This window comes from Talaromyces proteolyticus, assembly GCF_021365285.1.
Source record: "Talaromyces proteolyticus strain PMI_201 chromosome Unknown BGW36scaffold_1, whole genome shotgun sequence".
NCBI classification, from domain to species: Eukaryota; Fungi; Ascomycota; class Eurotiomycetes; order Eurotiales; family Trichocomaceae; genus Talaromyces; species Talaromyces proteolyticus.
The window spans coordinates 1,903,126-1,918,317 of NW_025764277.1; the positions used below are offsets into that span (position 1 = coordinate 1,903,126).

General features: G+C 47.7%; 6 protein-coding genes across 6 annotated transcripts; 3 read left to right on the plus strand and 3 right to left on the minus strand.

The window, feature by feature from the left end:
• Positions 1-822: 822 nt before the first annotated feature.
• BGW36DRAFT_310877 (uncharacterized protein) lies at positions 823-3,851 on the minus strand (the record flags this gene model as incomplete). Its single annotated transcript, XM_046212463.1, has 3 exons — positions 2,278-3,851; positions 1,377-1,637; positions 823-1,210 (listed from the first exon to the last, which is right to left on the minus strand). Coding segments are annotated over exons 1-3 (2,043 nt in total), but the record flags the coding sequence as incomplete, so codon positions are not given.
• A 1,614-nt stretch (positions 3,852-5,465) lies between these two features.
• BGW36DRAFT_285700 (cytochrome P450 61) lies at positions 5,466-7,216 on the plus strand (the record flags this gene model as incomplete). The annotated part of the gene is made up of 4 exons (XM_046210346.1): positions 5,466-5,604; positions 5,672-5,822; positions 5,883-7,122; positions 7,181-7,216. The coding sequence occupies 4 exons, from the start codon at positions 5,466-5,468 to the stop codon at positions 7,214-7,216; spliced, it is 1,566 nt and encodes a 521-aa protein (XP_046077959.1).
• A 1,397-nt stretch (positions 7,217-8,613) lies between these two features.
• Positions 8,614-10,009, plus strand: BGW36DRAFT_12006 (triosephosphate isomerase). Its single transcript, XM_046209279.1, has 6 exons — positions 8,614-8,775; positions 8,890-9,169; positions 9,241-9,315; positions 9,375-9,487; positions 9,549-9,763; positions 9,815-10,009. The coding sequence occupies exons 1-6, from the start codon at positions 8,738-8,740 to the stop codon at positions 9,841-9,843; spliced, it is 750 nt and encodes a 249-aa protein (XP_046077960.1). The 5' UTR covers positions 8,614-8,737; the 3' UTR covers positions 9,844-10,009.
• An 85-nt stretch (positions 10,010-10,094) lies between these two features.
• BGW36DRAFT_285640 (uncharacterized protein) lies at positions 10,095-11,561 on the minus strand (the record flags this gene model as incomplete). Its single annotated transcript, XM_046210338.1, has 2 exons — positions 10,095-11,410; positions 11,465-11,561. 2 exons carry the CDS (start codon positions 11,559-11,561, stop codon positions 10,095-10,097), a joined length of 1,413 nt encoding a protein of 470 aa, XP_046077961.1.
• A 317-nt stretch (positions 11,562-11,878) lies between these two features.
• Positions 11,879-13,082, plus strand: BGW36DRAFT_367388 (putative 60S acidic ribosomal protein P0). The gene is made up of 2 exons (XM_046214854.1): positions 11,879-12,242; positions 12,307-13,082. The coding sequence occupies exons 1-2, from the start codon at positions 12,049-12,051 to the stop codon at positions 12,851-12,853; spliced, it is 741 nt and encodes a 246-aa protein (XP_046077962.1). The 5' UTR covers positions 11,879-12,048; the 3' UTR covers positions 12,854-13,082.
• A 536-nt stretch (positions 13,083-13,618) lies between these two features.
• Positions 13,619-15,173, minus strand: BGW36DRAFT_421905 (uncharacterized protein; the record flags this gene model as incomplete). The annotated part of the gene is made up of 5 exons (XM_046219632.1): positions 13,619-14,266; positions 14,378-14,515; positions 14,572-14,699; positions 14,756-15,040; positions 15,131-15,173. The coding sequence occupies 5 exons, from the start codon at positions 15,171-15,173 to the stop codon at positions 13,619-13,621; spliced, it is 1,242 nt and encodes a 413-aa protein (XP_046077963.1).
• Between the last annotated feature and the right edge of the window lie 19 nt (positions 15,174-15,192).

Here is a 15,192-nt window from a genome sequence, read left to right on the forward strand (position 1 = left end):
ATCTAACCACCCAACATCCGGTAGCACATCATAGGTCGCCTTCAATTCAAGATAAAACTCTTTGAGTGTGCTATATGTGGGGTTTATAAAAGTCCTCGTGCTAGGGGCAATGCCTGTGTATGGCTGTCTTGCAAGTTGATGAGCCAACTGATGCTGTAGTAGATTTTCCAAAAGGGTGAGGGTGGATTGTATCCCATCAAGGGCGCCCTGGACGATATTTTTCGCAGACTGAGACGGAATATTCCCTAGATAACGTTTCGTAGTATGAGTATCAAGTTTTGAACCAAATAGCACCGTCAGAATATCCCTGATCTCGCTCTCAATATCCTTCAGTCTATTTCGGCAGCGAATTGTCTCGTCGATCAGCCCTATGTCTTCCGACGCGGGATACAATGAGTATGTCCGGGCGGCCAGACCGGGAACTTTCACGACCTCGATGAACGCATTTTCATTTGCCTCCCTGAAGACGCTTCCACGGCCGTTAGGATTTTCAGACCATATTATGGACTGAACTACTGATATCCATTCTTTTCTTTCCAGGAAGCATGCCTGACCAAGAGAGAGGGCTGCCCGAATGAGAAATGGCCTAAATGTGAGAAACAGAGTTCGTCTAAACCCTAAAGTATACGTTGCGGCAGGGGTGTTGGGAGACTGCATGATCTTGGCAATGGAGTTCGTAGGAGAAACCCAGGAGGCTTGAAATAGCCCGTTTTTCATTTCATAGATACTAAGCAGGATCCCTGCTGCGAAGATTTGATCTGACACTGGGAGACATTCTACTGCCCTTCTCAGAGAGGTCAAAGCGTCGTTATACGTATATCTACTCTTGGTGACAAGCAACTGGTTCTCCTCCTGACCGAGATGTAGAGTGGCTAGGGCGCGTACGGCCAACTGGAGAAATGTAGGAGGACGCGCCGGATGAAGGGTAAATTGGACCCAACCCAGATCTACCAATGGTGCGTAGCAGGCCCGCAGGCCCGAAAAATTGCACTCGACACATCGAGAAAAGCTATCCAGCTCTGGAATGAGAGTCGACTGTGTTGCAAGATTTGGCATCACTCGAGTGTCCATAATTGTAGATTCGATATCTGACCCCTCTGGACGATATGTTCTCACACTCCTGTTTCCGCGGTGTGATTCTTGGCTGTTCCACGTATGCACGTTGTAGAAGGGGAATCTTTGCGGATAGCCTGGGCAAGTCATGTTTCGTCTCACACATTCGAGGCAAGCAGGTCTTGCCTCATCACACTAGAGGACCGGGGTGTGTCAGCGCCCGAATTGCTCTCTCTAGGGGTGAGGTCTAGGTTACCTTGACTCTCCTTTGTATGCATTTCTGGCACCCCGTGCTGCGAGGAATACCAGGCATGTTTTGTTACAGAGCATAAGGTTGTTCTATCCTTGACTGCGGCTGGGGCCGGATGACCATATGCCAAGTGTAGCATTGCTGAGTGAGAGTGTAGGCATTTATTTTCCAGATATAAAGTGGGGTTCGTGATACTAATGGTTTGAGCCTCGCGATTTGATAGACACTACCCCTATTCAGGAGTAGTGAATGACCAAGATGCAATAATAGCTTTACACCCCCAACGTTACGGCAGCCACCACCTAACCATGTTGGGAAATATGGGCCTTTACCACTAACATACCATACTGGATCCCTGCAGCTCTATGAAATACGCATTAAATCCTTGTGGAACATGCCAACTAACCCCGTTGGGAAGTATCACGCATTACCGTAAGTTACCGGTGGGGCGAAGCGCGATCCCGTGCTTAGCGTCAACCCTAAGAAAACGTAAACAGCCTCTCTATGGTTTGGTCACAACTGTCGATCTCTCCCCGCCGCCATGAGTTCTCGGAATCTACGACGAGAAAGAAAGCTGCGTGGGAAATATTAAGAAAATAAAGCAATAACAGGAATAACAGCGATGAATGCAGAAGAGAAGCAAGAATACCGGGTATCATTAAGATATAATGATATGCAGGAAAAAGGGTGGGAACCAGATTCGAAGGCATTGGATAAAGAAGATGGTTTTCGCCGCTCATATTATATAGCACAGCCTGCCCGTGACAAGTCCAAAGAACTGCAAGTCTTCGTCGAAAATCTCATAGATGCTTTTCTCTACATGGTTACGAACCTCATTTCGGATCCCTTCTCCATCACTCCCTTAAATATGAGGAAATATGCTAGTCCACGATGGCTGTAAATAAGCCCCCGACGGCAACCTCCTCATACTGATAAACGCCTCAATTGTCAGGAAGAGAATGCAGGTCACATACAAGATCATTGAGAAAGTGCAGATGCCCAGAAGGAAATAGCGAAGCCAGATGGGAACCTTCCGGTTCGACGACTTATCATATACGCTCTCGCGATAGAGCTCCCACATCATCGAACTGCTTCGGAACATCATCCCGATCCACGATCTTTTCTCAAATCTCATGTAGTACCACATTTTGATGAAAAAATTATCAAACTCTTCATTCCAGGACATGATGAAATAAACAATCATGGGGAAAGCGCCGAGCCCAACACCGGAGATGCGCCAGATGATGCGTTCTGCCGGGGTAGGGAAGTAGGCTTTCCAGACGAGGAGGTGGAGAGCACCGTTGACAATGGCTAGGATGGAGGCCCAGAACTCAATTGGCCGTCGAAGGTATTTAAGGACACTGTACGCCGCGCGAAAAAACATATAGAGCCACTCACTGTGTTCGTAGTATTCTGTACAAAAGGGGAGGTCGCGCTCATGGTCTGTTGTCGGCTGGGTGAGATCATGTCCCATCAGGTCATCAGTGTCGAGCGGTAGTGGAATGGGCCGGTTGATATCCAGTGGCTTAGCCCACCAACAGCAGTAGGCGACGATCGAATATATGATCTGGATAAGCACATGGACCTCTAGGAGAGTGACCGGGAGTCCGGATATTTTACGACCAATGGACTGAATGATCATCCAGAAGATTTGCACTGTAACAAGGAGCTTACTGATGGTATTCGCGTTTCCTTTATCCCCAATGACAGTGTGGTCAAAATGGTGCTTTTGTAGTGTTCCCTCCCGGATCAGTCTTTGAATTTTTCCACTTTCCAACAGGCGTTCGAAACCCAGGGGTCCGACTGTTGTCACAAGAGGCGCGTAGTCGAACTGTTCGGCTATGGGCTTCGACCGCCGGAGATGACGTGAAAAACTTCTCGATGGTAAAATGGGATGAGCCTTGTTCACATGGTGATTGTAGCTTTCGGTCTCCACGACATAACCTCCCATCACCACAAAGAATGCCCCGGTCAGTCCAAGCCAGTATTTTTTCTCATTTTCATGCTCGAAGGATTGCTCCCAGAGGTCCCGAATCTTCATGGCTCGCCGCAGCTGCTCGACCGCCATACACACCACTAGTTCCGGGATCACCACAGCCCAGGTCATCATGAAGAACTTGTAAAAATTGATAGACCTGTGGCCCTTGACGGGGAGTACATCAGGATGGACGGCTGTCCACACGCACAAAATGAACGTGGAGAAGCAGTTCCAAAATAACTTCAGGGTACCTCTTCGATCCGGCTCGGGAACGTATACAGGCTCCGGTTGTGGATCAACCAGGGGAGGAGAGGCGGCAGAAACCGCAACAATAGCAGACAAGGCAAGCAGTAGACATTGGAAGCAAACAATTTTGGGGTGGCCCACCATTTCTCTGTCGTTGTGGGTGTGGTGGTCAAGAAAGGATGAAAGAAGAACTCAAGAGTCTATGACGCCATGCCAGGGTATTTGAGTGAAGTTTACACACGAGATGGAATAGAATCAGATATATATACCATCCTAAGAGTAGTCGGCAGATGACTATTTTTCCGTGGGCCACGCAAAACCAAAATACAGCAGCTGTAATAGCCTTCCTAAAGAAAAAGCCTAGTGAACCCCCCCGTAATGTATGACAAGTGTGTTTCTTTACTATTTGCTACTGGGGGGAGGGGAGGACACCATGTCTAACACCGCAAACACGGAATGGTGGAGGTAGTATATTAGGAGATATTTGTGAGTAAACAATATAAATACGGACCAACAGTGAGTTGCAGTTTCATTAACATCATTCACCGATTATTCTGCTACCACAACGACATCTATCTCCGTGCCTGGCTGTCCAACTCCGGATACCAACCAGAGTCGATGTAGGCTGTAATGAAAAAGAGAGCGATTACAAATCCGGAAGTATGCCCCTTTGACCCCCAGCATCGGATTCATTCTATTCCAATATCGGGGTTTAAGAGGATTCAGCCCCGAACTTGAGTCTCGTCACATACTTCCGAAATGATGATCGGGTAAATGAAGCGGTCTCGCGGAATCAGCGTGGCTAATGGATCATCGTGTATTCATATCGCAGCGGCCTATCATATATACTACTACAATTAGAATAAGGGGGCTGAAATTGTCCCTAATACAATAACTACGTGCCCACATTGTTTTTGATAAGACAATGGAGCAAAACCGGGGAGCGCTTGGATCAGTTCATTTGCACATATGGGTCGAGCGTCGATCTCATCTCGAAGTGGAAGCGAACGACGAACAATGACAGAAACCCCTCGTGCATAACATACAAAATAGTGGTATAGTTCGAAAGCTACGGCGTTGAGCAAACGAATCTGAGCGATTTACCATAACCAGAATAAACCCCATACCCTTCGCTGTAAATTTGTAAGATTTAGTGCACTTTAGCGCGGCTTTTCCTGTCAAGCCGCAGCGCACGCCCCGCTCAGTGTATTCAGTATTTGTACTGTATTCTTCGAGCTTTATGGACGGTAACAGTATCATTAGAATATGACGCTAATCCTTACCAGTTTACAGTCAAGGGGATACCTGTTTCTTACGACCAGTACATCTCAGACGCCAGCACCTGTCAGCAGATCAAAGGAAATATCTCCTCGTCACCATGATACTGGTGTTTACGAAAAGAATCCAGCAATACCAATCATGACACAATAGGAGGACATAATACAGTGTAGAAATTACGACAGACCTGTACGGATTGATGGGTTGCACACTCGAATATGAGTTGGACTGCCTGCATGAGTATATAGGGCACGAAAGGCTGAACAACAATAAGGTTCTTCTAACGGATAGCAGTAACTAGTAACTAACTGGTAATTGCACTTGGTCTATCACTGGCTAGATACGAGACCGTATGATACCCCCATTGACCAGGGGATCATCTCGCCTGAAACAAATCGGAAATATATTCGGTAACCAGTCAACCATCTCGTACTCAAGGAGGTAGCATTGACCGGAAAGAGGGAGGTGCTGAAGCATGGGCACCTCGCTGCGTAGTATCTTGCATAGTATCTCATCACTCCTTGCTCCACACGATATTTCTCCTAAAAAATGCCAAATATATACCCAGGTACCGCCAAAATTTTATTTCAAGTTCCATACTACAAACCAGAGATACTTTGTCTCCCACATTTGAACCCCCCTCCCCCTCCAAGCCGGGCTATGGATTTTTCTTCTAACAGTATATTACCCACTTTCCAAATATTCCATCCTTCTGGAATCATCGGATCGATAGGCAACGATGCCTCAATTTGGAAGATCCTGTTGACAGTTCTTGTCGTAGCTGTTGTATATGACCAGTGTAAGTTTTGTATATGTACTACTTAACATCAGGCAAATACCTGATCCTTTGGTACTCTCATATCTAGTAAAATACATCATGTTGAAGGGTTCAATCGCTGGTCCATCATGGAAAATCCCATTCATGGGGCCATTTCTGGAGTCCATGGACCCAAAATTCGACGCTTATATGGCCAAGTGGAGGAGCGGCGAGCTGAGTTGCGTGTCCATTTTCCACAAGTAAGCCATCCTTGAGCTATCACAGGGAAAAGGGAAGAGGTGGCTAATTGCTTGATATAGGTTTGTCGTCATCGCTTCGACGCGCGAGATGTCGTCCAGGATCTTCAACTCTCCTATGTTCGTGAAGCCCTGTGTCGTCGACTCTGCACATAAGCTTCTAGGAAAGGACAATTGGGTATTTTTAGATGGGAAAGACCATGTTGAGTTTCGCAAAGGCTTGAATCTCCTCTTTACACGCTCTGCCCTGGCTAGCTATCTCCCGCGTCAAGAAGAGGTGTTTGATGAGTATATCGAGCGTTTCGTCACACGGTCGGCAGCCAACAAGTATAAGCCACTTCCTTGGATGCCTGAATTTCGCAAGCTCATGTGCACTGTATCCTGTCGCACATTTGTCGGGCATTACATCTCCGATAGTGCGCTGGACAAGATCGCCCACGACTACTACCTTATCACTGCTGCTCTTGAACTGGTCAACTTCCCCATTATCCTTCCATTCACAAAAAGCTGGTACGGCAAAATGGCAGCCGACCTTATCCTTCGAGAATTTACCCAATGTGCTGCCAAAAGCAAATTACACGTGGCCAGTGGTGGTGAGATCACCTGTATTATGGATGCCTGGGTGAAAGCCCAACAAGACTCGGCAACATACTGGAAGAACATGGCCGCAGGGATTCCATGTGAGAAGCCGGTTCAGTTGCTGCGTGAATTTACCAATTACGAGATTGCACAAACCGTCTTTACCCTCCTATTTGCATCGCAAGACGCTAACAGTGCTGCCACTACCTGGCTCTTTCAGCTTATGGCTGACCGTCCTGAAATATTAAACAGGCTCCGCGAAGAGAATCTACAGGCCCGTAACGGCGATCGTGATGCGCGGTTAACCATGGACCTGTTCGAGAGACTACCATATACGCGCGCAGTAGTGCGAGAGACCCTGCGCTACCGCCCACCAGTGATACTGGTCCCGTACATGGCGAAGAAGGACTTCCCAATTACCGAGAACTACACGGTTAGAAAGGGATCGATGGTTCTACCGTCTGTATGGCCAGCTACTCATGACCCCGAAGTCTACCCGAATCCCGATTCATTCGATCCGGATCGGTGGATCACCGGGACAGCTGAACAGCATCCGAAGAACTTTCTAGTATTTGGAACTGGACCGCATCATTGTTTAGGACAGACCTATGCCCAGATGAATCTAATGGCCATGATCGGGAAAGCCAGCCTGGCGTTGGACTGGGAGCACCATACTACGCCGGAGTCAGAAGATATAAAGGTTTTCGCTACGATATTTCCAAAGGTACAGATGTGGATTGCGCTTGCTTACTTGTCGTCTTAATGCTAACATTAACTTTTAGGATGACTGCCTTCTTACCTTCCGTCGCCGAACTTAGAGTTCGAATAGCTTTCTATTAGGGGGGCCGAGAATATAGCCGACTTGAATTGAGTGATTCTCTTGTCATTCGAGGGGTTGGTTGAGGTTTACCCGGTAGCAATAGGCAATATTTCGTTCTGCATCGATAGATTACTAGACATTGAGGTTAGAATAGTGTTGTACGACGCTTGGTACTTTTTTGTACTTCTTCATTTTATGGTACCGTACATACAGCAGCAATGTATAGTTGCAGAGATGAAAGGTTACTGTTGAAATATATTTAGTCGCAGTAGGACACAAATTGAATATCATTAGTAAATTCCGGCATTTTTAATTATAAGGAAAATCTTAAAAGACAAATTTCTCACCTCTGATCTGAACAATGATTCAAGCTAAGAGGTATATAGATCGAGGTATAGAGCTGTAGCACTGATTTAAGGGGGCTAAAGCCAGATTGTATATCGGCCCTTTGTTTCCTCTCCTCATTCTTCATCTGTAGCTAGATGTACGTATTGTCGCATAATTAGGGCTAGGGTTATGGCTAGTCATGTTCAATTATAACTGCATGGGCCATCCTTTCAAATCTAGTTGATTTGTATGCATAAAGGAGCCAGTCGAGATTCTTTACAGTAAGAAACTATCCTATATAAATTTTCTATATCATAGTACATTTCAATATATCAATGGATTTATCTGTCGATCCCATCCATATTTCCCAAGTGACTCATGTGGATAGCACTTACTCTGGTGCTTTACTAAATAATAATTCCGTGTAGATAAGACGTCTTCATAGCCCCATCCTTTATATTTCTTCGGTCTAGCTTTGTTGTACTGTTCACACTGCGGGCCAATATATGGGGATTGCCGAGACAGCCCCGGAAACCCCCGTGTTCCCACGGTCCATGCACACATAGATTGATATTTGCTGACGTAAAGAAGTCTTAAAGAGTTCATTCAAATGTAAACTCACAGGAAAATGCAATATAAAGGTCGAACCAACGGATAAAGATGGCTTTAACCTCTGCCAACGGTGCTGATGCCGATATACAACATCCCTGTATGTCGTCGGACCCGGACGTCAAGTGTTCGGTTAACCGTGGCACGCAGATCAATGATCACCATCAAATCAATCAGACTAGGACATAGACTCGCTGCTGAGGACACCGGGTTACCGAGAATGCCCGGCTATGTCAATTGCCCATCAGACGCTAGGAGTGTGCGACTCTGAGTATTGCGAGTACTCCCAATCAATCGGGTACGTATCTAGAGAAATGAGGTCAGCGTGGAAAAATGGCCAAGAAGCCCAATATGTATTCAATGTTGATATGATGTAAGGCCGGATGGAAAGGCCAGAGGGTGTCCGCTTTCGGGACGGCCGCGGCAGCCGCCTCAGGCTCGGATGGAGTCTCGGTGAAAGATATTTCTATTATTACTACTGCAACTGCTATCACAACTGTATTCCTACCCCTCAACCCCATTCTTATTTCTACATCTCCCTTGAATTCCCTTTGGAAACCATCTACACAACCCAGCAGCCAAAATGCCTCGCCAATTCTTCGTCGGAGGAAACTTCAAGATGTGAGTGTCTTGTTGCCCCGCAACCCCTCCTCCAAACTTGAATCCGCAGCGATCGACCCGGGAACAAACGATACGACAAGTATTATCTAAATACTGACAGTTAAATGCCCCCAGGAACGGAGTCACCTCCACCATCAAGTCCATCGTCTCCAACCTCAATAACTCAAAGCGCGACCCCAACACCGAAGTCGTCGTTGCGCCGCCGGCCCTGTACCTTGCGCTTGTCCGCGAACTTGCCGATCCCTCGGTTGGTGTTGCGGCGCAAAACGTCTACGACAAGCCCAATGGTGCTTTCACCGGCGAGTTGAGCGTTGAGCAGCTCAAGGATGCTAAGATTGATTGGGCTATTGTTGGACATAGTGAGCGAAGGGTGTTGCTGCGTGAGGACGATGACGTATGTCGCTTTTTTTTTCCCTTGTCTCTTAATGTGAATATGAAAAATACTGATGGTATTTTCTGGTGTAGTTCGTCGCCCGCAAGACCAAGGCTGCCATCGATGGTGGCTTGAGCGTCATTCTCTGCATCGGCGAGAGTCTCGAGGTATGCGGCAACTCACCAATGCAAAACGCCAACAACAGACTAATTGGATCGGGTTACAGGAGCGTGAAGCGACCAAGACCATCGAGGTCGTCACAAGACAACTCAATGCCGTCGCGAAGCTTGTGAGCGAGGAACAATGGTCCAAGATTGTCATTGCTTATGAGCCTATCTGGTATTTCCCCTTTCGTCCTCAAAGAAATGGAAAATGGACAGCAGAACTAAGTGAAGAATAGGGCTATTGGCACCGGCAAGGTCGCTACTACCACTCAAGCACAGGAAGTTCACGCTGCCATCCGCAAATGGCTCGGCGAGACCATCTCCGCCAAGGTCGCCGATGAGACACGCATCCTGTATGGAGGCAGTGTCAGCGATGGGAACTGCAAGGATCTGGCTAAGGAGAAGGATATTGACGGGTTCCTTGTTGGAGGTGCTAGCTTGAAACCAGCCTGTAAGTTTTACTTTATGTCCGAAATTCAACCGTATGCTAATGCCAGTGCAGTCGTCGATATCATCAATGCCCGCCTATAAACAAAAGTTTGAGGTAGATAGGATGGTTACGTCTAGAACTCATTAGGGGGACCGTTTCGGGGGTTCACAAAAGTAAATACGATGTAAAAACGATAGATGAGACTAATGATGGGTAGATAATCAGAAAATTATTAAAAAAAAAAGGGAAAATAATCATGTGCAAAATATTCTCAATACCTTCAAAAGGGTATATATATTGTATGTACAACGGATTTAATCATACAGGTATGTTCTCATCAAGTTTGAATCTCTCAAGATGAGTACAAGACTGAGACTCCTACCCCCCGCCAATACGACGGCATTGGGCTCGATGACGCCCCTCCACCGGCACTTTGGCTCGATTGAGTTACACCCACAGCTCCTGGTGCAGTCGTTGGTGAAGGGGGAACAGAAGAAAGAGACGAGAAACTCCCTGGTCCCAGCGAAACGCCAGCCGTTACAAGGAGAGATTTGACCCGCCCTTCCCATAGAACCCTCACATTCCAGGACTGGTCAACGCGAATCTTTACAACAGAGTCTCCTTCCTCTTCCTCTCCTTCTGCTTTAGAAGTGGGTAAGGTCGTGTATGTCGGGGTTGGGCTGGCAATGGCCATCTTTCGTCGTGCCCACTCTAGACCATCGTCTTCAGGTGCTCGACGGCTTTTGCGCCATATTTCACATCCAGCTACCATTTCGCTTTCCCAGCTGTAGACGTTGAAGCCGAATCGGGAACTAAAAGCGAGATTTGGCGAGGCGCGAACAGAATATGTTGTAGATAAAGCGCCAGTAAGCGGTGTAAGAGTTAGGGTTAATGTATATGGGAAACTCGATATTGGACTGCCATTTCCACTCCCTGATGAAGATGACGATGGCATATAAGTTGTGGCTGCTGCAGGAAGGGTGGTGAATTTCAAGCCAGTAGACAGCCCTACTAAAGATGAAATGGGGGAATAATACGCCTCGGCGCCAGCAGAAAGCAACGAAACCTTATCGGTTGCTTGTCGCCCTGGCGTATCATCAAGGCCGATGTTCCAGAGCCCTCGCCAACCGAAAAGCGCATTGTCTGTGCTAAACAAGTACTCATTGCTAAATCTTCCTGTATCGTGTGAAATCTGAGTCAGGAGTGCTGCCTGCGGGGCCGATTTGGCCAAAGGGGTTCCCTGGGTTGATACCAAAGCTGCCGTGAGCTGTGTAGTTGGAGAGATACGTCGCAAGAAGAGCGCGGTTAAGGTCGAAGGCGGAGGTAGATGAAGAGTCGCATGAAGTAGCGTTGCTTTTCGTACTAAATCGTCATTCTCTGTACTGTTGATATTGGAAATATGCTGGTGTGAGGGGATCGCATCCCACCCCCAATTCCGTATTGGCGGGATAGGGGCTTCTATCTGCCTGTATCCATGAACAAGTTTGCGTAATGGAATAATACCGCTCTCAGATGCCGTGTTGTTCAGCGGTACCGTACTAAAGAGGTACGACACCGATCCGTCAATCAAGCCAACCGTGCCGAGAGTATATGAAGTTGCGAAATGAGGCGTGGACAGCGAGGACAAATGAACTTGTAGTCGTTCGGGGACGTGGAAGTCAAGCAGTGCTAATTGATAATATCAGAACGTACAATCAGAGCATATCAGGGTGAGGGACATACACTCTGCCGTGGCAGTCAAAGAAGAATACGAGTTGTCGCGATTCCATCGCGTCGCCTCGGCAAAGGCGAGCTGGATGTAGTCCATGAATTCCAGCATTGTCACCAGAGGTCAACGCTTGTCAAAGCATCACGGGGTATAATGTGTCAGCCAAGGTCTGAATTCCAACAACATAGTCAGTGCTGTAGATAAAAGTCAGGCACAATGGCAGATCATGAGATCATTATGTTACCAGCAAGTCGAATCGCGGAGACAAAGTCGACCACGAGGCAAGAGTATTTCTGCCTGAGGCACCAGCGAGTGTCCATACTTCCTATCGCAGTTAGCGTATCCCCGCACGCCTATTCCTATCCTAGACTAGCGGCCCTCGGATAAGGCTTGCATCAATCATGTTTCTTTGCCGTATCGAAAAATAAAAAAAATCGAGGTAAAATTTATCAAATCGCTAAATCGACCACCCTGAGCCTCCATCCGGCCGATTCTGACTCAGCTTTTGCAATATTGTATTACCTTGCTCGAAATTGTGCAATTTTTCTTCTTCACGCTAATTTGTTACAACCAACGCACCAACGCGAGTTCATTCACAATGCCTGTCTCCAAGCGTGCCCGCCTGGTCCACGAGTCCAAGACGAGCAAGAAGAACCACAAGGAGCAAACCCGACGACTGTTCGCCAACATCCGTGAATGCGTGGAGCAGTATGAACACCTCTTCGTCTTCTCTGTCGACAACATGCGCAACACATATCTGAAAGACGTGCGCACAGAATTCTCCGAGAGCCGGTATGCCCTCCCTTACTCCCTTTTTTTATTAGTTTTCCAATTCACTAACGTCAAACTCGCACAGACTATTCTTCGGCAAAACAAAAGTCATGGCTGTGGCACTGGGAAATACAGCTGAGACCGCATTCGCCGAGAACCTGGACAAATTGACGCCGTTCCTGACTGGCGCCGTGGGACTGCTTTTCACTTCTCGATCCGCCGACGACGTCCTCGCATACTTTGACTCCTTCGCCCCATCTGATTATGCGCGTGCGGGAACGGTTAGTACCCGTGCATTCACGATCCCTAATGGCGTGGTGTATTCGCGGGCTGGGGAGATCCCGATTACGGAGGATGAGCCGATCAGCCACACTGTTGAGCCGACGCTGCGGAAGCTGGGTGTGCCTACGAGGCTTGTTAAGGGGAAAGTCATGCTTGAGTTGACGGAGGGAGAGGAAGGGCATCTTGTTTGTCGTGAAGGCGAGACGTTGGACTCGAAACAGACGACGTTATTGAAGATGTTTGGCGTGGCGACCTCGGAATTCCGGGTGGTTATGAAGGCTCAATGGGATAGAGACACTCATCAAATCACAATCCGAGAGAAGTCGGGCGCGGAAATGGAGCTCGAGTAAAGTAACTACTTTTCTTCTCGTTGAATGGTTTGAGCATTTCAGGTGTACGGCGTTTTGAGGGTATACTGGGATCTTGATAAAAGTGTCATGTTTTGTTGAGTCTTGATATAACAGAGCTATGACGTGCAGCGATCGAGCAAACGCTTATACGTGATTTAACGCTCCTGTCTGTTTGAAGTTTAAGGACTACATACATTATATGGATTATTCATAGGAATAGATATGACCGTATGAAATGTGACTTTTACCTAAATCCCTAGTAACACGGCCTCGACAATGCAAATCCGCAAAACAATACATCACCTTCAAACTCCGCGGTAATTATATCGTCCTTACTTATATTTCTTACCTAGGAGCATTATGCATCCACACCCCAGTCGTATGCGTGCCCGTTCTTGATAAAGTACATATACTTACCCTAACATGAAATGAAAATGAAAAGAAAGCATCACCGAAAGGGAGACAATAATAAACAGACAATTTGCGTAATAAAACAGAGCATGGGTATGCAAGAGTAAAAGGAAACCATGAATGAACCAGATCAGAGTCGATTCAGGTATGGTCAGCATCCACATCAAGGCCGATAAACCAGGGTCCTTAGTAAAAGTCGATAACAGCGTGGTAGACCCTGAATTTGTTGTTCATCAATGCTCGATTTGCAGTCGACCTTACCCTTAATAGAGAAGAGAGAAGGAAGCAACCCTGGACTGTCAAGGATACCCACCAGAAGGCACTGATAAGGAAGGTCGCGAAATGGGCGAGTCTTTAGTACCTTCTTTTAGCTCGGGGATCATCATACCCGTCATCATCATGGTGTCTCTTGCGAGAAAAATCCTCTCGTCCTCCGTATCTGTCGCGTTCTCGATCGCGGTCGCGGTCCCTGCGATCACCATCTCTGTCTCCATGGCGATCGCGTTCTCTGTCGCGGTCGCGGTCTCTATCACGACGATCGCGGTCACCATAGCTGTCTCGAGACCTTACCGGTTCTGAGTTACTGCCTGTTCCCCTTCGGCCATCGCGATCAAACCTGCCGTCGCCTCTCCTATCACCACCACCGCGGCCGCCTCCTGGACCCGATGGGGCATTTGGCGGAGCTTGACCTTGACCTCCAAATCCGTTCCGACCACCCTGGTAGCCGACGCCTGACCTTGGACCCCCGAAACCACGATCACGGAATCCTCCACGGAAACCTGGACCACCCCTACCACCACCAAATCCACCTCTGAATCCGCCAGAGGGGCCAGACGGCGCAGTGAAACCCCCAGGGCCCATTGGACGAGCCGGTGCGGCTTTTGTATATCCACGTCCGCCAAGGCCTCCGCCATATCGCCGAGGCCGCCAACTTTTCATTGTGCGGCCACGTTCAACATCAACTAGCACGCGTCTGTCCTTGATACGAATGCCATCTGTTTCCTTGTATGCCGCTGTTTATCGAGAAGATTCAGTAGTGTCAGCAATCAGTTCAATGTGGAATGAAGCTAGCGATTATCAAAGCCATATGCTCTGCAAGACTTTTCAAGGTACCTTGACACCTAGATGGAGAGGGGGGGTGGGGAGTGTGTTATTACCCTTCATGTCTTTCTCGCGTTCAAATACGATGAAGCCATAGCCTCGGTGTGGTTTCTTAGGATTTGGCTTCTCGGAATTCTTGACAATGCGGATCTGTGGTATGATTAGCCTTTGCATACCATATAATATTGCTCGATTAAGCAGCCTACTCTCTCGATAGGACCAAACCGCGAGAATTCGCGTTCCAAATCCGACTCTTTGATATCGTAACTCAGCCGTGCGACAAAAAGAGTTCTGAACGGATCTCCACGAATCTGAGGGTCATTAGAAGGATCGACTATATTCAAGTTAGCAATTTAATCAACAAGCATCTAGATTGGAATGTTGTTGTACATTTCTCCACTCCCTCATTAACAAGCTGTTCCATGCGCTCCTTCTTCTCAAGCCTCAGCCGAGCGTGACGCTGCAACCAACTCTCAGTTGCATTATAAGGAACTTCCTCGGCGTAATTCTGCAACTCTCCAACGAGCGCAGCTACACCACCAATAGTGCTCTTCTTGCAATCATCGGGCGCGCGGTCGCTCGGGGGATGTAACGGAGCGGAGGACGCGGTGCGAAAAGCGCGAGCAGGTTGGGGGGCAGCTTGTCGGTCATTTTCCACCTCAAGTCGAAGGACCACTAGAAGGGGGCCCGGTGTGACGTTAAAGAGAGGTCAAATGGAGTTGGTGATGCATGTAACTGTTCTAACTTCTAGGATGAGTGCAGAACGAATGACTGCGAACGAGTTGTGGTCGCGACTCGGAAGGAGCATTCTGTCAGTTAATTTCTCA